We start from the raw sequence: 16,218 nt of genomic DNA, 5'->3' as shown, positions 1-16,218 counted from the left end.
TCCAAAGGCAGAGGAATCATTAGCTGATATGCATTATATTAATACAATAAAGTGTGATGATTCATTACAGCGAAGAGAAGGAATAGAGCTAGAAAAGCAAGGGCACCCTGCCCTGCACAACAAACAGCAAGAACCACATGTCTCAGTAACTGTCTGGCATCCTGCTTACACCAACACACCTATGTATCCTAAAATCATAAAACATAAGACTAAGGCAAAAGCAGCAAATATGAAAAACACCGTGCATACTAAACAGGCAAAACTGAAGGCAAAGAAACCACTTGATTTCCAGATGCTTGATACTATAGGATATGGAACCCAAAGCAACAAAAAGGAACTGAGATGTAATATTAAGATACAGAAGGCATTACAGCAAGGTAAAACTGCACCAGATGTAGTTCTGAATGACGCTGAATCTATTTCATCTCAAGTTAAAGGGTTTTGGGAAGTAAAAAAAGAGAAAGAGAAGCCAAGAAAGCTGATACACATTCCTCCACAGCCAAAGCTGAACAAATCACTAAGAAGAAAAATGTCATCTTCACAGTCCACTAATAAGAGCGTTATATCAAGAAATATTAAAACACTGAAACAATATATTAGAGAGCAAAAAGAAAAACACCAAATTGTTTTACTAGACATTCTCTCACAATGTAGAGATCAGTTAGTGATTAGCCAACAAGTGAAGAAGGAACCTGACCATGTCAAATTAGTAGTAGATTTGGAAAGAGAAGTATATTGTGATCTATCTTCACAGGAGAGAGAAATCAATTATACTAGGTTCGACATCTCCCAAAGTGGAAGCCATACAGAAATTAAATTTCTTACTGCACCAAGAGTAAAGAAAGGAGTCACAGACGTTGTCAAATGTTCAAGTTCAAAAGGACAGAATACGTTTCTTACAGAGTTGGATGCTTCTCAACAGAAGATTTGCAAAGAACAAGAACTGCTGAAACAAGGAAGTATTTCAATGACAAATCCGGGGTCTATTGCCCGCCCCATTATGGAATCTCCTCACTTGGAAAACATAGAAAAAGGAGTTGGGGAAGATATGTACATTAATAGTAAAAATATTTCACATCTTTTAAGAAGACAAGAATTAAAAAAAACTGATACCTTACAACATTCAAAAGGACAGAAATTTCTCCGTATAAACCTAGAGGTCCAGAAAAATATGTCTGCAGTACACAAAGGAGAGGTAAAACTAGATCGCATTTCTGAAAGTATTCTGAATCCTACATCTTGCCCCAGTAGGGAACCTCTTCACATGAAACAAGCAGTAAATATAACAAGGGAAGAAAATGTTAGCATCCCTATAAGCTTAAATGTAAATCTATGGAAAAAAGACCAAGTAATGTTAACTAATAGTCCATTAAAATCAGATATACAGAAAATGAACTTTTCAGAAAAAAGGAAAGCAAAGCAACTAAAAAGTTCTATCCAGAATAAAGAAAATATTCTGGAATCCATTTCCTCTTGCATATTGCATCATCTCCATATTGAAAAGCTAAAGAAGGAAGTTTCAAGGAAAGGAATGAGTTCAATAGTTTTAAGTCCAATGGTAGAGAAATCATCAAACGAAGCAGATATTCCAGTGGACAAACTTCTGTGCTCAGAAGGAATTGATTTGAATATTAAAGGAAGAAAAAAACATCAACAAGAAAGTATATGCAAGGTTCTTCCAAAATCTGTTCCTCGTTCTTCAATAGATATATTTCAGATTAAACCTCCAAGGGTAAAGAAAGCATTAAAGTCAGAAGATAGGTCAGTGTACCACACTTCAAATGCAGGAAAAGAAGAGCAACAAGAATATGTACACCAGACTTTTCCAAAGCTTCCTTTTCACTCGTTGAGGGATATATTTCAAAGTAAGATACCATGTAAAAGAAAGACATCAGAAGAAGTGGTTAGCACTGTAGATTACAATCTAAATGCAGAAGTAATTGGCTCACTTATTGGAAGAAAAGGAGAACAGCAAGAAAAACATACATGTGAGGCTCTTCCAAAGCCTGTGTCCCACCCTAAAACAGGTCTACTTCAAATTAACGCCTCAGTGCAACAAATGCAATTAGATGATACAAATATGGTGCATTCTGAATATTTAACTTCACAAGCTAAAGAAGCATCAAAAGTAATGGGTGTCATAGTTGGATATACTTGCAAAAGCGAAAAAAAACAAAACTTACTCAGTATAGAACAGAAACAGCAGCACCTGTTGACCCCCTGTGAGAATTTCATGGGGCATATTTCTTACTCTCAAAATGATCCCCGGCTTCTACAACATTTAATACCTCAGACAAGGGAAGCATTATCAGAAGTAGGTAATGTGTCAAGCAGGGCAAAAGGATCAGACTTGTTTCCTAAGGACCAAACAAATATTGTATCTGCATATGGACTGGAATGCATTGTACCCTCAATTCCTTCAAGGCAAATGAAAAAACAAAATACAATGCTGCCTTTAGACTCGTGCAGTAAAACTACAAAATATCTGAATGTTTCATTTCCAAAGGAAAAGAAATCATCAAATAGGGCACAGGTAATTGATTCAATATCTAACGGTAGCTGTCCCAAGCTAAGAATTAGAAAGAAGGTGCAATCATGTAAGAAATATCCAAAAAATGTGCAAAAAGAAGTATGCTCACCTGAAATATTTTTACGTTCTCTTTCTATCTTTATGCCTGTTTTGCCTGAAAGTAAAATACAGAAGGATAGCTTAAAACAAAGAGGTAAGAAAGGCATCATATGCTCCAAAAGAACTTTGAAGTTGAAAAAATCAGTATTTCCAAATACACACAATATCACTGACTATGGCAACAGAGAAGGAATGCAGTGGAACATGAAAGAGAAAATGGTAACTATGAAACAAAGAAGGGGTAAACCTGATTTGGTTATGGCAAATATATATGAGTTTATTCCTGCTTCGCCTTACCTCAAATTGAATAAGGAGACAATTGATGGAATAATCTCAAGCAATTTAAAAAGAACAAAACATATATCGCAGAAAAAGGAGAAGGATAGAATAAAAGAAATCAATATGAAAGGAAGAATGGATCCCAATGTGATTTCGAAGGCAAAGAAATCATCACTGTCACAAGTACCGAATAAAAAGGAAATACCTGGGCAAATAAAACAAGAGAGCAAGGTGCAAATGGGTAAAAGTAAACCAAATGTGAAACTGACAAACTTGTGTACTTCCTTACCATCTCTGTCATATTCTAATTTGAATTCAAGAATAAAAGTGGGAAAAGATAAATCGGGAATACCAAGGAGCTGTTTTTTACCACCAAAGCTCCAGGCATCATCAAATGTCAGGAAAACATCATTTTCAGAGTCATTTAATAGATATAGTTTAAGCAATGTAATAGAACCAAAACATTTGCCACAGAAAAGGAGGGAAAACAGAAAAAATATAGTATACGTGAAAGACATAATGGACCTCGAATGTATCATTTTTAAAGGAAAGAAGATACCTTTTAAACACATATTGCATGGAAAAGAACCACACTGGCACAATAAAAGACAAGAAAAAATGGTGCAGGAAGATAAAGGTGATCTAGATGTAGTTCAGAATAAACCCCATGCCTCTATTCCTTCTTCACCTAACCTGGAATGGGGTCCTGGAATAAAAGAAGTATACATGCAAGGAATAACAAGATTCTGTTTTCCGTCATTAACACTCCAGGAATTATCAGATGCAATGGGAATATGCGAGGAACCATGTGATGATATTTTAAGCAGTATTAAAAATGCCAAATATATGTCCCAGAAAGATGAAGATAGAATGAGAATGGCTTTGGAAGAAATAAATCATTCTGAAAGAATAACTTTGAAGGCGAAGCAGTCTCCAGTTGCACAGGAATTACAGTTGAACATCAAAGAAAAAGAGAAAAAGATGCAGGAAGATAAAGATAAACAAGCTGGGATTCCGAGTGAATTTTGTGCTTCCATCTATTTTCCACCATACCCTCAAGTAGACACAAGAATAAAAAGAGAAGCTGCTATGTTTAAAAAAACAAGATGCTCTTTTCTACAACCAAAAGTTCAGGGGTCATCAGATATAGGAAAAATGGCACATAAAAAATCTATTTATGGTGATATTTCAAATGGTGTAAATATAGACAAAGAACATATGATGCAGGAAAAAGATGAGAGAATAAAAATGGCAAAAGTTATACCTTTGAAGGAAAAGAAATCACCAAATTCACAGGAAATCCAGTGGGACAGCAGAGATCAACAGAAAAAGACTCAAAAAATTAAATGTAAATCAGGTGTGGTTCTGATCAATACCAGCACTTCCATACCTGATGCTTCTCATTTAAAATTGGATAAAAAGATAAAAAAAGTAGACTATGTAACTGAAGTAACAAGATACCCTCTTCCAGAACTGTCCCACCAGAAATCATCAGATGCAGTGAAAAAAGCAAAGACAGAGTCCACTAACGGTGATATCACAAGTGATGTACGAGAAGCAAAAGAATATATGCTGCAGAAAGAAGAGGAGAGTGTAAAGATATCAGCCAAGAAAGACATAATGCATCCAAAAGATAAAGAATTGAAAGGAAAAAAGGCACTTTCACAGGGCAGACTACTGAATCTTAAAGAGCAGGGGAAAGTGGATCGAGAAGGTGAAGAGCAAAGGAAAATGGATGCAGAAGGTAAAGAAGAGGGGAAAAGGGATGGAGAAGTTAAAGGTGAGCAGGAAGTAGTTCTACCTACACACTGGGTTTCTGAATCTTCTCTAACTCATCATGAATTGGACACAAGAATAGAAGGAGAGGAAGACGTTCAAGGAATAACGAGATCTGCCATTTCACAACTACAGCTACAGAAATCATTTGATAAAGGGAAAATAGCATATACGAAGTCAGTTGGGGATGACATGACAAATAATGTGAAAACAGGACAAGACTATGAGCCACAGAACAGAAAGGATGGAGGAAAAACAGTAAATATGAAACACATAATATACCCCAAAGGTACAACTTCCAAGGCAAAGACATTACCACTTCCACATGTACTCAGTACCCCTAGGGGTTGTGGCCCCCAAATTAGAGTACAGACAAACATAAAAGCAAAATCGAGACACATACAGGAAAGAAAAAGTGTACTAGATGAGGTTCTGACAAGACCTTCACTCCCTCAATTTAAATTAAATGAAGGTATAGAAGGAAAGGAAGAAAAACAAGAAGTAAAAAGATCATTTCTTTCACCCTTACGGCACAGGGAATCAGCAGATGCAGACAAATTAAAATATACACTGTCACCTTCGAATGATATCTCAAGCGATCCAAAAAGAACAAAGTATGTGCCACAGAAAGAAGAGAATAAAGCACATATTTTTAAGAAAGACATACTAACTCCCATGTCAGCACAACCACCCCTTTTCCAAAGTATACTCAAAACAAAAGATCTGCAAATGAAAATCAAAGAGCAAGTGAAAAGGATGCAGAAAGATAACAAGGAGACAATCATGCTTCTGAGCAAAGTTTGTCCTTTTGTCCCTTCTTTAACTAATCTTAAGTTGGACACAATAGAGGAAGAGGAATGTGAACCAGGAATAATAAAAAATTATGTGCCATATCGTGAGCTCCAACAATCGTTGCCTTCGGAGCGAATAGCCTTTGCAAAGTTAATTGATAGCCATGTAGAGGAAGGACATCTACCACAGAAAGAAAAGGACCAAGTGCAAAACAAAACCAAAGTAGACAAAGACTTGAATGTAATTATACAATTCTCTCCATCACAATTACAGCTCCCTGAATCATCAGGTGCAGGGAAAATCAAATATGCAGATTCCAATAAAGGTATTATCTCATGTAATGTAATAATAAAAGCTAATCAATGTATGTCACATAAAGAGGCAATGAATAGAGTAATAGAAGGTGAGAAAGGTAGAATATTTTCCAAACTAACTTCAAAAGCAGAGACATTCTCATTTACACACCTACTCAGTAGAAAGCGACATTTGAATATTAAAGAGCAAGTGAAAGATGTGCAGAAAAAAGGTAAGCCAGAAATGTTTCCGAGGAAATCTTATGTTTCCTTACCTTTTCCATCTCACCTGAAACAGGACACTGGAATGGAAAAAAAGGAAGACACACTAGGAATAACACAATTCTATTTTCCACTATTAAAGAGTCAGGATCCATCTAATTCAGGCAAAAAAGCATATACTAAGTCATTTGATGGTTATATGTTAAAAGAAGATGATAGATTCAAAATAGATATTGAAGACAAAATGTTCCCAACATCTATGGATCTGAAGGCAAAGAAATTACCACTTCCACATATACTCAATACCAAAGACTTGAAGTGGAAAAGGAAAGAGCAAAGAAGAAAGGTACAGGAAGATAAAGATAAACTAGTTATGAATGTGAAAAACATTTGTATTTCTTTACTTACTCTACCATATCTTAAATTTGATACAGCAGAACGAGAGGGGTACATGATAAGAATTACAAAATTGCCTCTTCCACAATCACAGTCCAAGGAATCATCAGATGCAGTGAAAATAGCATATGCGGAAACAATTGATGGAAACCTTTGCAATGATGTAAAAGAATTAAAAGAACATAAGCTACAGAAAGAAGAAAAAGACAGAGAGAAAAACCTGGATGTGAAGGGTATAGTGGATTCCAATGATATGTATTTAAATGCAAAGAAGTCACCTGTTTTACTTAAATACAATCTGTGTAACCTTCAGTGGGAAACTAAAGAGCAAGAGGGAAAAGTTCAGGAAGTTACTTGTGAGCCAGCTTGTACAATGCCATCTAAGACTTGGACTTCTAGGCCTTCTCCACTTCACCTTAACATGAATATCAGGATCAAGGAAAAGAGCACGCTGACATTAACAAGATCTGTTTCCCCAGTAAACTTCCATAAATTATCATATTCTGAGGAAGTGGTAAATGTGGGACCAATTATGAGTGATAATTTGATCAGTTCACAAGAAGAAAAACAATGTATGCCACAGAACAAGGAAGAGGATGGAGTGCAGGCAAAAAACCTCATGTTTTCCAAACTTCAAGAAAAGAAGATTCGGGAAAGTAAAGATGAACCAGGTATGCTTCTCACCCAGTCTTCTATTTCATTACTATCTCACCCTAACCTCAAATTGGATAAAGAAATACAAGTAGATGATGAAATGCTAGTACTTAAAAGATCTGTCTTGCAGAGAATATCAACTGCAGAGGAAATAGTACATAATGAGACAATTTCTGGTGATACCATGAAAGATGTTCAAAACAAGAAAAAACATATGCCTCAGAAAGAAGAGAGGGATACAAAAGAAACTGTAGCTATGAAAGGTATGAAGCATACCACTGATGGAAATTTGAAGTCAAAGAAATCACCTCCTTCATACACACTTCATAGCCCAAAATTGAATCTGAATATTGGAAGGCAAGAACAGAAGAAACATGAAGGTCCAAGTAAACCACCCAGTATGATGCTAAGAAAAGTTTATGTTTCCAAACCTTCTCCAACTAACCTTGACTTGGATAAAAGTACACAAGTAGATGAAGAAGAGCTTGGAATTAAGAGACCCTGTCTACTTCCACTAATGCTTTCAGCATTATCAAATGCAGAGAAGACAGAAGATACAGAGGCAACTAGTGGCAATGTAAGAAACAGAGAACGACATATATCGCAGAAAGGAGAAATGTATGAAGTGAGAACAGTAGATATGAGGATCAGGATACAACAGAAAGAGGCAAGGATTCCACCAATTTCACATATCTTTAATACAAAAAAAATTGTGTTGAATATTAAAGAGCTGAAGGAAAAAGTGCCCAAAGGTAAAGATGAACCATGCATAGTTCTGACAAGGACTTTTCTTTCCATTCCATCAGCATCTTCCCTTTATCTAAATTCAGGAGGCAAAACAGACAAAGATGCACCAAGAATTACAGGATCCTCTTGTCCACAGAAAAATCTCCAGGAATCAACAGATACCCAGAAGACAGCAGCAATTAGAGAGTCAATTTCTTGTAATAGTAAAAGTGTTAAAAAGAAAACACAGCTTTTGCCACGAGAAGAGGCAGTGCACCAGTGGCCCTCAAACTTCATGATTAGTGTACAGCGAAGGAATGAAATTCCTCGAGTCAAATCTGAAGGAGATTTGAGTCAGTTAATTATAAATTCACAGCATGAGGACATTTATTTCACAGGATTTGGCACTCTAAGAAGTAGAAAAAGGCTGAAATGTTTCTTTACGGGGCTAGAGGCTCAGCCAGAAAAGTATAAAACAGAAACTTGCACTACATTTATTTCCTACCCCAAAATGGATCCAATGAAAATTGAAAATCTGAAGAAAGAAACTAAAATAATGGATAACTTAAACCACAAAATATGTCCTCAGACTTTAGTTCCACTGACAAAGAAAATATCCAAGGAAATATTTGTCACATTTGGCACCCCTGTAAGTTCAAAAAGACTTTCTGTTTCAGAGGGAGATGACCACCAAACTTTATTAAAAGCATCTCTAGGATCTGCAGATTCATGTAAATTTGATAAGCCAAAGAAAGATGTACACGGTAATGATAAAAGAAGCAAAATGTTCTCTTCCAAAATGTTAGCACCAGAGATAAAGGGATCACTTAAGAAAATGAATATCACAGAGTCAAATACCCACCCAAATAGAGAAAAACAAGAAACTGTCATGAAAAAGCAAGTGGCACAGTGGGCTGAGAGTGGACACAAGACCAGGCTAAACTCTAGCCCTTCTCATAAGTTTCCACTTCAAAATGGAAAGCAGAAGACCTCACTGGGAAAAGGTACACACAAGCAAACTACAGGGTGCCCCAGAATACAAATACAATCAGGAATATATATGGATGTTACAGAGTTTGATACAATAAGAAGGAAAAAAGAGCAGGCATTGCTTATTCCAGAACAAGAGAAAGGCATCCTAGAATCGCTTCAGAAGTCTCCTTCCCCCTGCTGGACTTTTTCACTTAAATCGGGAGATCTGAAGGAAACATATGAAATGGACACAAGAACGACTATAAATATGAAGCAAAAAGAATTAGAAATGGAAGATGAGAAATTAAAAATAGACACAAACATAGCTATCCTTCTGAAAGAGGATGAAGTAGAAATGCAGAAACACACCATTGTCAATCTGGAGAGGGAGAAAATAAAAATGCACACAAGCACTCCAGTAAACCTGAATGTTTCCTCTTTAAAAGCAGAGGAATCTCAAATTAAGACTCAGGTAATCACTCATACAGCAAACAGCTGTCCAATCAAGCAAAAATATAAAAAGAAACAAGAAATGTCTGGTACAAAACAAAACATTCAACCACAAAAATCGTTTCAAAAACATGTTCTAGATTCATTTTATGCCTATATTCCTCTTTATCACAAATTTGAAGGCCAGAAAGGCAGATTAACAATAGCAGATTTGAAAAGAGAATTGAGCCCCCAAACTTTAACTATGAAAATCCCAAAGCATCCAATTTTACAGATTCTTGGCAACACAGGACGTGGTACTCCAAGCAATAGAAAGAAATTAGAGTATGGCTTTAACAAACCAAAGAAAATGGCTTTGAGGAGTAAAGGTACCTCAGGAATATTTATCAGAAGTCTTACTGTTTCTGTAATGAGTCCATCTCATACAGAAGAAACAACAGAATCTGAGAAAAACCTAGAAAGAGAAAAGAGAACCTGTCTTTCTAAGTCCCAGGAGAAATCACCAAATGCGAGTAAAATTGTTAAGAGGAACAACTCAAAGAATGTAAAAAAGCGGGACCAGAATTTTACAAAGATAGTTCCAGAAGATTCCCAGCCCTTTATGGTGGACCAACAGCAAATGCAAAAACTTCCTAATGTCAAATCAGAAGCAAGCCTCAGCAGTAAAATACATAAAAATAATTTAACTCCACAAACAGAAGAAAGGGTTGTTCCAGGGCATGATATCTTAAAGACCATAAAAGAACCTGACTTGCTTATGATTGGACAGGAAGAAAAGGCACCAAAATCCATGCTGACACCCACAGAGTATCCATGCATGTCTGAAGATCCAAAGGAAAATGTGGAAACCCACGTGAAATGTACCCTATATATAACTATTTCTCCTCCAGGAGTAGAAGAACCAGAACATGAGACTCAGCCACTCAATATCGTGGAGCACGCCTCACCACTTGAGCAGAGGGATCATGGTGATCTTGTACAGGACACAACCACACAAAAGGACCAGCAACAAAACACTTTCCCAGAAACTGTACCCATACCGCTCCAAATTAAAAGTAATGAAATAAAAATCGTGGCAGATAGTACAAGTGCGGAAAGTTTACTTCCACTTTATGAAGCAATTAAAAATGTTTTTGAATCCCAGATACAAAATATGATCCAAGACAAAGTTTATGCTGATATACTGGAAAAACTGAAAGCCCATAAACCTGATGTTTGGAAGTTACCACCTTTTGCAGGGGGGCCACATCCAACATCCCCAATAACACATCCTAAATTGCATCCAAAATCCATTTTGGAATGTTTTACTCCCAAATTAAAAAATAAGCTGACTAATCATTTAGAGTCAAAAGCACTTGAAATAAAACTGAATCTGATACCAGAGACGGCAAAACAATCCTTCCAAAAGTTCAACTTTTCGACAAAACAGGCTATTGTGGAAGATAACAGTTGGAGGCTCTATCCAAGACATAAAAAAATGTACTTTATGTCTCTGAAAGGGATTGATACTATCACCCTTAACTTAAAACACAAATACCAAAAAGATTCACCGCATATCAGCTGTATGAAGACACTGACTGTTAATGTTTCAAGTGGCAGCAAGGAGATCATTACAAAGCTGAAGAGTATTAATAAGCTAGAAAGTGGAACATCTTTCCTGACTTCTGCTAATGAAATGCCGTCGCCTCATATTCTGCAAAACTACTCAGTAGAAGAAAAAGACAAACTTCTCGTACACTTTTCGATAAAAACATTGGAGATTCAAATGAAAGTCTTCCCCAGAATTGTAATGGAATCTTATGAAATGGCAGATGCTCAAGAGAGAAGGAAACCTTCACCTAAATGCATTCATTCTTGTGTTGAAGTACCAAAACCAAAAAACAGAATTCTATTACTTTTTGAGGAAAAATCTCTTCATCAAATACATCTTGATTTACAATACAAATGCCTTCGTTTTCTCCTGGGGCTTCCGGCCAAAAGTATGTTCCCTAAACCAAATACACTTCCCAAACATATTCTTAAATTAAACACAGTTGCAATATGTAAAAAAGTAGATAATAGTGGAGAAAGTGGTAGTCTTTCCATTGATACAGAGCCGTTAGAAAAACATATCTCTTTCAAAAAGCAAAGTCCCCATGAAAACTCATCATGGTTCAAACAATTCCTGGAGCCAACTCATGGGTGTGCTCCTGACCTTGAACAAGGTGGAACAAAAAAAGAAGATACTACAGTTCTTTCAGTGTTAAAATCTTATGAGACTGCAGAAAAAGAAAAACAATATCACGTATCTTTTCAAGAAACAAATACACATGAATCTTTTGATTTAAAGACTCAAGAAAATGCTCCCAGTTTAGTTGATTCTCACTCAATTCAGATTTCTGAAGATTTTACTGATAGTCAGATATATACTGAGAGTTCGACTAACTTGGAAGAATTCTCAGCTCTTGAAGTACATGAGAGTGAAGAATGTATGTTTTTACAAGCCAACCCTTTAATTCAGGAATCACAAAACATTCTGTTTGAATTACAGAAAGGCATTCCTTTGATGAAAAAAATCAAAACTGATTTGAAATCATTTTACGGTGAAGATTCAGGTTCCCATCATAGTAGAGACTGTAGAAAACATTCCTCAATTGTGACACCACCTTTCTACAAATCCCACAAAAGCAAGAAATATAGATCATCCTCTAAAATGCAATCTCCTGATTGGTTGTGTCACAGATCACTAAGCACTATTGAAGTTCCGTTTGCATCATCTTCTGTTTCATTCAGTGAAGAGACGCTTTCATGGATTACAAAAAACAAAACAAATTACTCTTTAGCTCCCTTAACAGAATCAAATATTAAATTACATCTTGCAAAAACCCAAAGTGAATTTTACGGTCCGCCAGAAACCAAAGAAAGAAAGAAAGCCAAATTTGACTTATTTAAAAAGAATGTTCATTGGGACTGTGATTACAGTTACACACAGAGTAAAGAAAAACTCACAAGAAAGAAGAAAGTGTGTGATTATGAGTCAGAAAGAGCAGATTATTTCCCAAGCAAACGTAAGTTGGCATCAAAACCTCATCAAGAGGATATCAACTTCCATCCTGAAAGAAAACAAAACCAGCCATTTTTTTATGCCTGTATACCAGCAGACTCACTGGAGATGATACCCAAAACCATTCGCTGGACTATTCCCCAAAAAACTTTAAGGAAGAGAAATTTCAGAGTCCCCCTAGTGGCAAAGATTTCAAGTTCTTGCAACATATGGAGTTCGTCCAGAAAGTTGTTGGGGTCGATCTTAGAGTCCTTCAACCCGGTTCATTGAAATTGACATGACCATATCTATATTCATCTGAAATGGAAAACTGGCTGTTATTGTGCTATTCTGTGAAAAATAAAATCATATAAAGTCAAATGGTTTCTTCATGAAGTGTTTTCTAAACTGATATATTTTATTTCTGCAGTACACAGTTGTCCTGGGAAGCTAGGATGAGAAAGCAGATGACTTTGGGTTTGGTGCTACTATGCATGACATCTCCCTTTAGTTTATGCTGCCTCCTCGCAATCCCAAGAGGAGAGGACCACAGATATGAAAGCCCTCTTCCCACCTCGCGCCAATGACTGAAGGGTGAATTGGAGAAAATGTAGCTTACATATGAGATTGAGAGAGAATGACCAGAAAGTTAGGAAGGCATAAAGACTAAAGGGAGAGTTTCAAATAGCAGTGAAGTTTCAACAATGTCAAATGTCACAAAATACAAGAGTAAGTACTGATCTTGAGAACTCAGATCCTTCTCATGGCTAGTCCTCATCCCTGACCTGGAGCGGAGCCCACAGCAGCGGCCTGTACCGGATCGCCATCTGCCATCACCAGAGCATCACGTTGCTTTGGGGCCTCACTTTAGAGCATCTATCACTGATCAGGGACATCTTTCAGGAAGGGCAGGAAGCCATCCTGCAGTGCTGCCAAGTGAAAGGATACCGCTTCCAAGTGTACCTGCATTACCTGCCCTACTACCACCTGCACATGTACTTCACTGCCCTGGGCTTCAAGGCCCCTGTCTTGGGAGTAGAGCGGGCTTACCTGTTGACAGAGGTGATTGTGAATGTGGAGTGTAATCTGGAGCACTACCAGCAGTTTACCCTCACCTTTGCCCTCAGGGCTGATGCCCTTCTGCTGCCCACTATTGGAAGAATAACCCAGAAGTGTGGGATTGGAGGTGAGGGTAAAGGTGAGAGCGGTGAGATTTTTAGCACTAAATTAAAAATATATTTGTACTGGCTTATTCCTGGTATGTTAATAAAGTATTGGTCTCGTTTGGAAAACATCTTTTGGCTCTTAAAAATTCTATAATAATTGGTTTGTTATTACAATGACAATACAACTGACAGTTTTTCATATCACCTTACATTCATGCCAGGGATAACAGTGCCCCCTCTATTACAAATGCTACCTGATCTTTTTAAAACGTGTATTTACGACGCTTGGAATATTTGGGCAAGCTTAATAAAATAAAAAATTATAAAACATTCCATTTTTTTACTAAGTAAAATATCTAATACTATACAATTTACACAAAAGTTTTAATTTTAGTAATAGAAACAGTGAAATCATTTTTACTTCTTGATGTTAACAATAAGGCTTTAACTTCTCAAGACATGCACTACAACCATGTAATAGATTCTGTCATCAATATGATGGTCATGGTAACTTATATGAGTTATGTCCTTTGGGTTGTATAAACAGATCTAATATTTTCATACTTTTTATTATAGAGAATTTTGAACATACACACAAAAAAAGGGAGAATAGTGTGATGGAACTCTTTGTACCTCTCACCCAACCTCAAACTTTATTCACTTCTCCACTATTATTTTAAAGCAAATCACACATAATTTTCTCTATAAATATATATTTCTGTAAGTTAAGAACTATTTTAACATAACCATCTCACATCTTAAACAGTAATATCTTGATATCAAATATTCAGTGAGATGATTTCCAAGTATCTCATAAACGTCATTTTCTAACAGTTTGATTGGGACATAAAGAAAGCCACACATTGTGCTAGCTCTTTTAAGTCTCTTTTAATCCATAGGTTTCCAATTCTACCACTTTTTTCCATGCAATTTTTCAAATTGAGGAAACCGAGTTCTTTATTCTGTAGAGTTTCCCACAACTTATGTTTTGCTGATAGTGTCCCCATTGACAGATTGAAATTATTTAACTTTAGATTCCTAATTGTTCCTTTAAAGGCCTTCAAATAGATCACACAGTATGCATCATTTAAAATAAAATGCATTGTTTCAGTGATTGCCTGTCACTTCTGAAAATACAAATTTGAGTTGTTAATAGCTATAGAGCTGTTATATAGTTAGAGCTGTTAGAGCTGAAATAGCAAAATGTCTTAGCATAAATGATAGGGAGGGATTGAGTGACTAGTTTTTGTAAAGAATTAGCACTGAGACATTAAATGTCTATTTGTCAATAGAAAACCATTACAAGAATTTGAATGCCAAATTAGATATGAAAGGACTTAATCATTTAGAGTGAGAAAAGAAATCAATACAAATTTCAAATTTTATAAAGCCGATCAAACCTAAACCATCATGAGTCCAGAAAAAGTGTTTTTATTAACTGCTTAATATACATTTTTCCTACATTTTTTGGCTGCATACTCTTTGATCATTTCTTCATAAAACAATTTTGTAATATATTTTTTTATATAGAGATCAAAAGTAAACCAGTCGTCTAGTGGTTGATCAAATGTTTATTATTGACAATTTAGAAAATTCAGGCACTTCCTGATTCAGTGGCATTTTATATACTATTTCATCTGCAACCAGACTTCATCAGAACAGGATACATTAAATACGGTAAGATGCAAGCTGACAAGTTGAGATGTGTAAAATGTGTTAGTTCACACACAGATGCCCTTGCTGTTTATGGTGTTGGTATAGGTTTATACCCAAGAAACAATCTGTGGTAAACTCTATGTCATGCAATCCGCATCGAAAAAGAAAGTATAGTAAATGTATTGGGTGTGCTCTGCTTTTTTGAGTGTTCCTTCTGTTGGAAGAGAACATCCATTTTGACTAGGTATTGTAAAGAATGACTTATCAGCTTATAATTTTACACACCTGATGAATGGAAGACTTCCAAAGTCTGCTTTCCTATAGCGTACCTTCCAAGTCTTTTTTCTCCTCTAACGTATATTCCTGCTCTGGGCGCTGTAGGAAGCTTTAATGTGAATGAGCCCCTGCCCTGCACCCTCATGTCCCAACCTGGGATGTGAAGGATTCCTGGAGCCTATTTCTACACCAAGATGGCTAGCATAACTACAGACAAAAGTGAAAGTCAGTCATTATGTGCCCACTAAATCCGAACTAAATGTATCCTAACTCAACTTCCCCACAGCCCAATCCCAAAAATGTTTTCAGCCTTTCTAATCTCATCATACATGAAGTCAGATGTGATAGAGGATAGGTCAAAGTGGAATGAGATAAAATATTTAATTGCAGTTAAAATATCTTACTTTTACAAATCTTTGGGGCCCTGCTGCTCAAGCTTCTTTAGCTTTTACGGCACATCTGTTCATGCAAATCAGATAACATTAATTTATTAATTTCCATTTACTCTCTGTCTACCATATGTAAGGCCTGGTCCTGGGTACCAGACCTAACAAAAATTAACAAAGTACAGATCTTGACTTGGGAAGCTCACACTCGGACACATGCACATATACATAAACACTGCCTGATGGTATCTCAGTTCCCCAATACACATGCATATGCTACTGGTATCTTTGCTGGATAAAACAAAAGCAGTTCTGAGGCCACAGTTATTTCTCCTAAGCCATGTATCACGAATTACTGATTTGGAGTGGATATTGGCAAAATGATGAAAATCTAAGTCAAGTCTCCCGGTGACCCACACGGTCTGGTTTCTTTCAAAGACACAAGACTCTGACGAAACTGAGAGGCATGTGTTTCCTCTTGGCTTTAAATATCTGAGTTACAACACATGCTGGTGGTGTAACC

At 36.4% G+C, this 16,218-nt stretch overlaps 1 protein-coding gene across 1 annotated transcript; it reads left to right on the top strand.

The window, feature by feature from the left end:
* Nucleotides 1-12,690, top strand: LRTM3 (leucine rich repeat transmembrane protein 3). Its single transcript, XM_039849288.1, has one exon. The coding sequence runs from the start codon at nt 29-31 to the stop codon at nt 12,500-12,502; it is 12,474 nt and encodes a 4,157-aa protein (XP_039705222.1). The 5' UTR covers nt 1-28; the 3' UTR covers nt 12,503-12,690.
* The last annotated feature ends 3,528 nt before the right edge of the window (nt 12,691-16,218 follow it).

This window comes from Pteropus medius, unplaced genomic scaffold, assembly GCF_902729225.1.
Source record: "Pteropus medius unplaced genomic scaffold, Ma_sr-lr_union100, whole genome shotgun sequence".
NCBI classification, from domain to species: Eukaryota; Metazoa; Chordata; class Mammalia; order Chiroptera; family Pteropodidae; genus Pteropus; species Pteropus medius.
This window is presented reverse-complemented; position numbering and strand designations above follow the sequence as displayed.

Excerpts from the sequence above, each read along its gene's own strand:
- LRTM3 (XM_039849288.1), top strand. The coding sequence starts at position 29 with ATGCATTATATTAATACAATAAAGTGTGATGATTCATTACAGCGAAGA.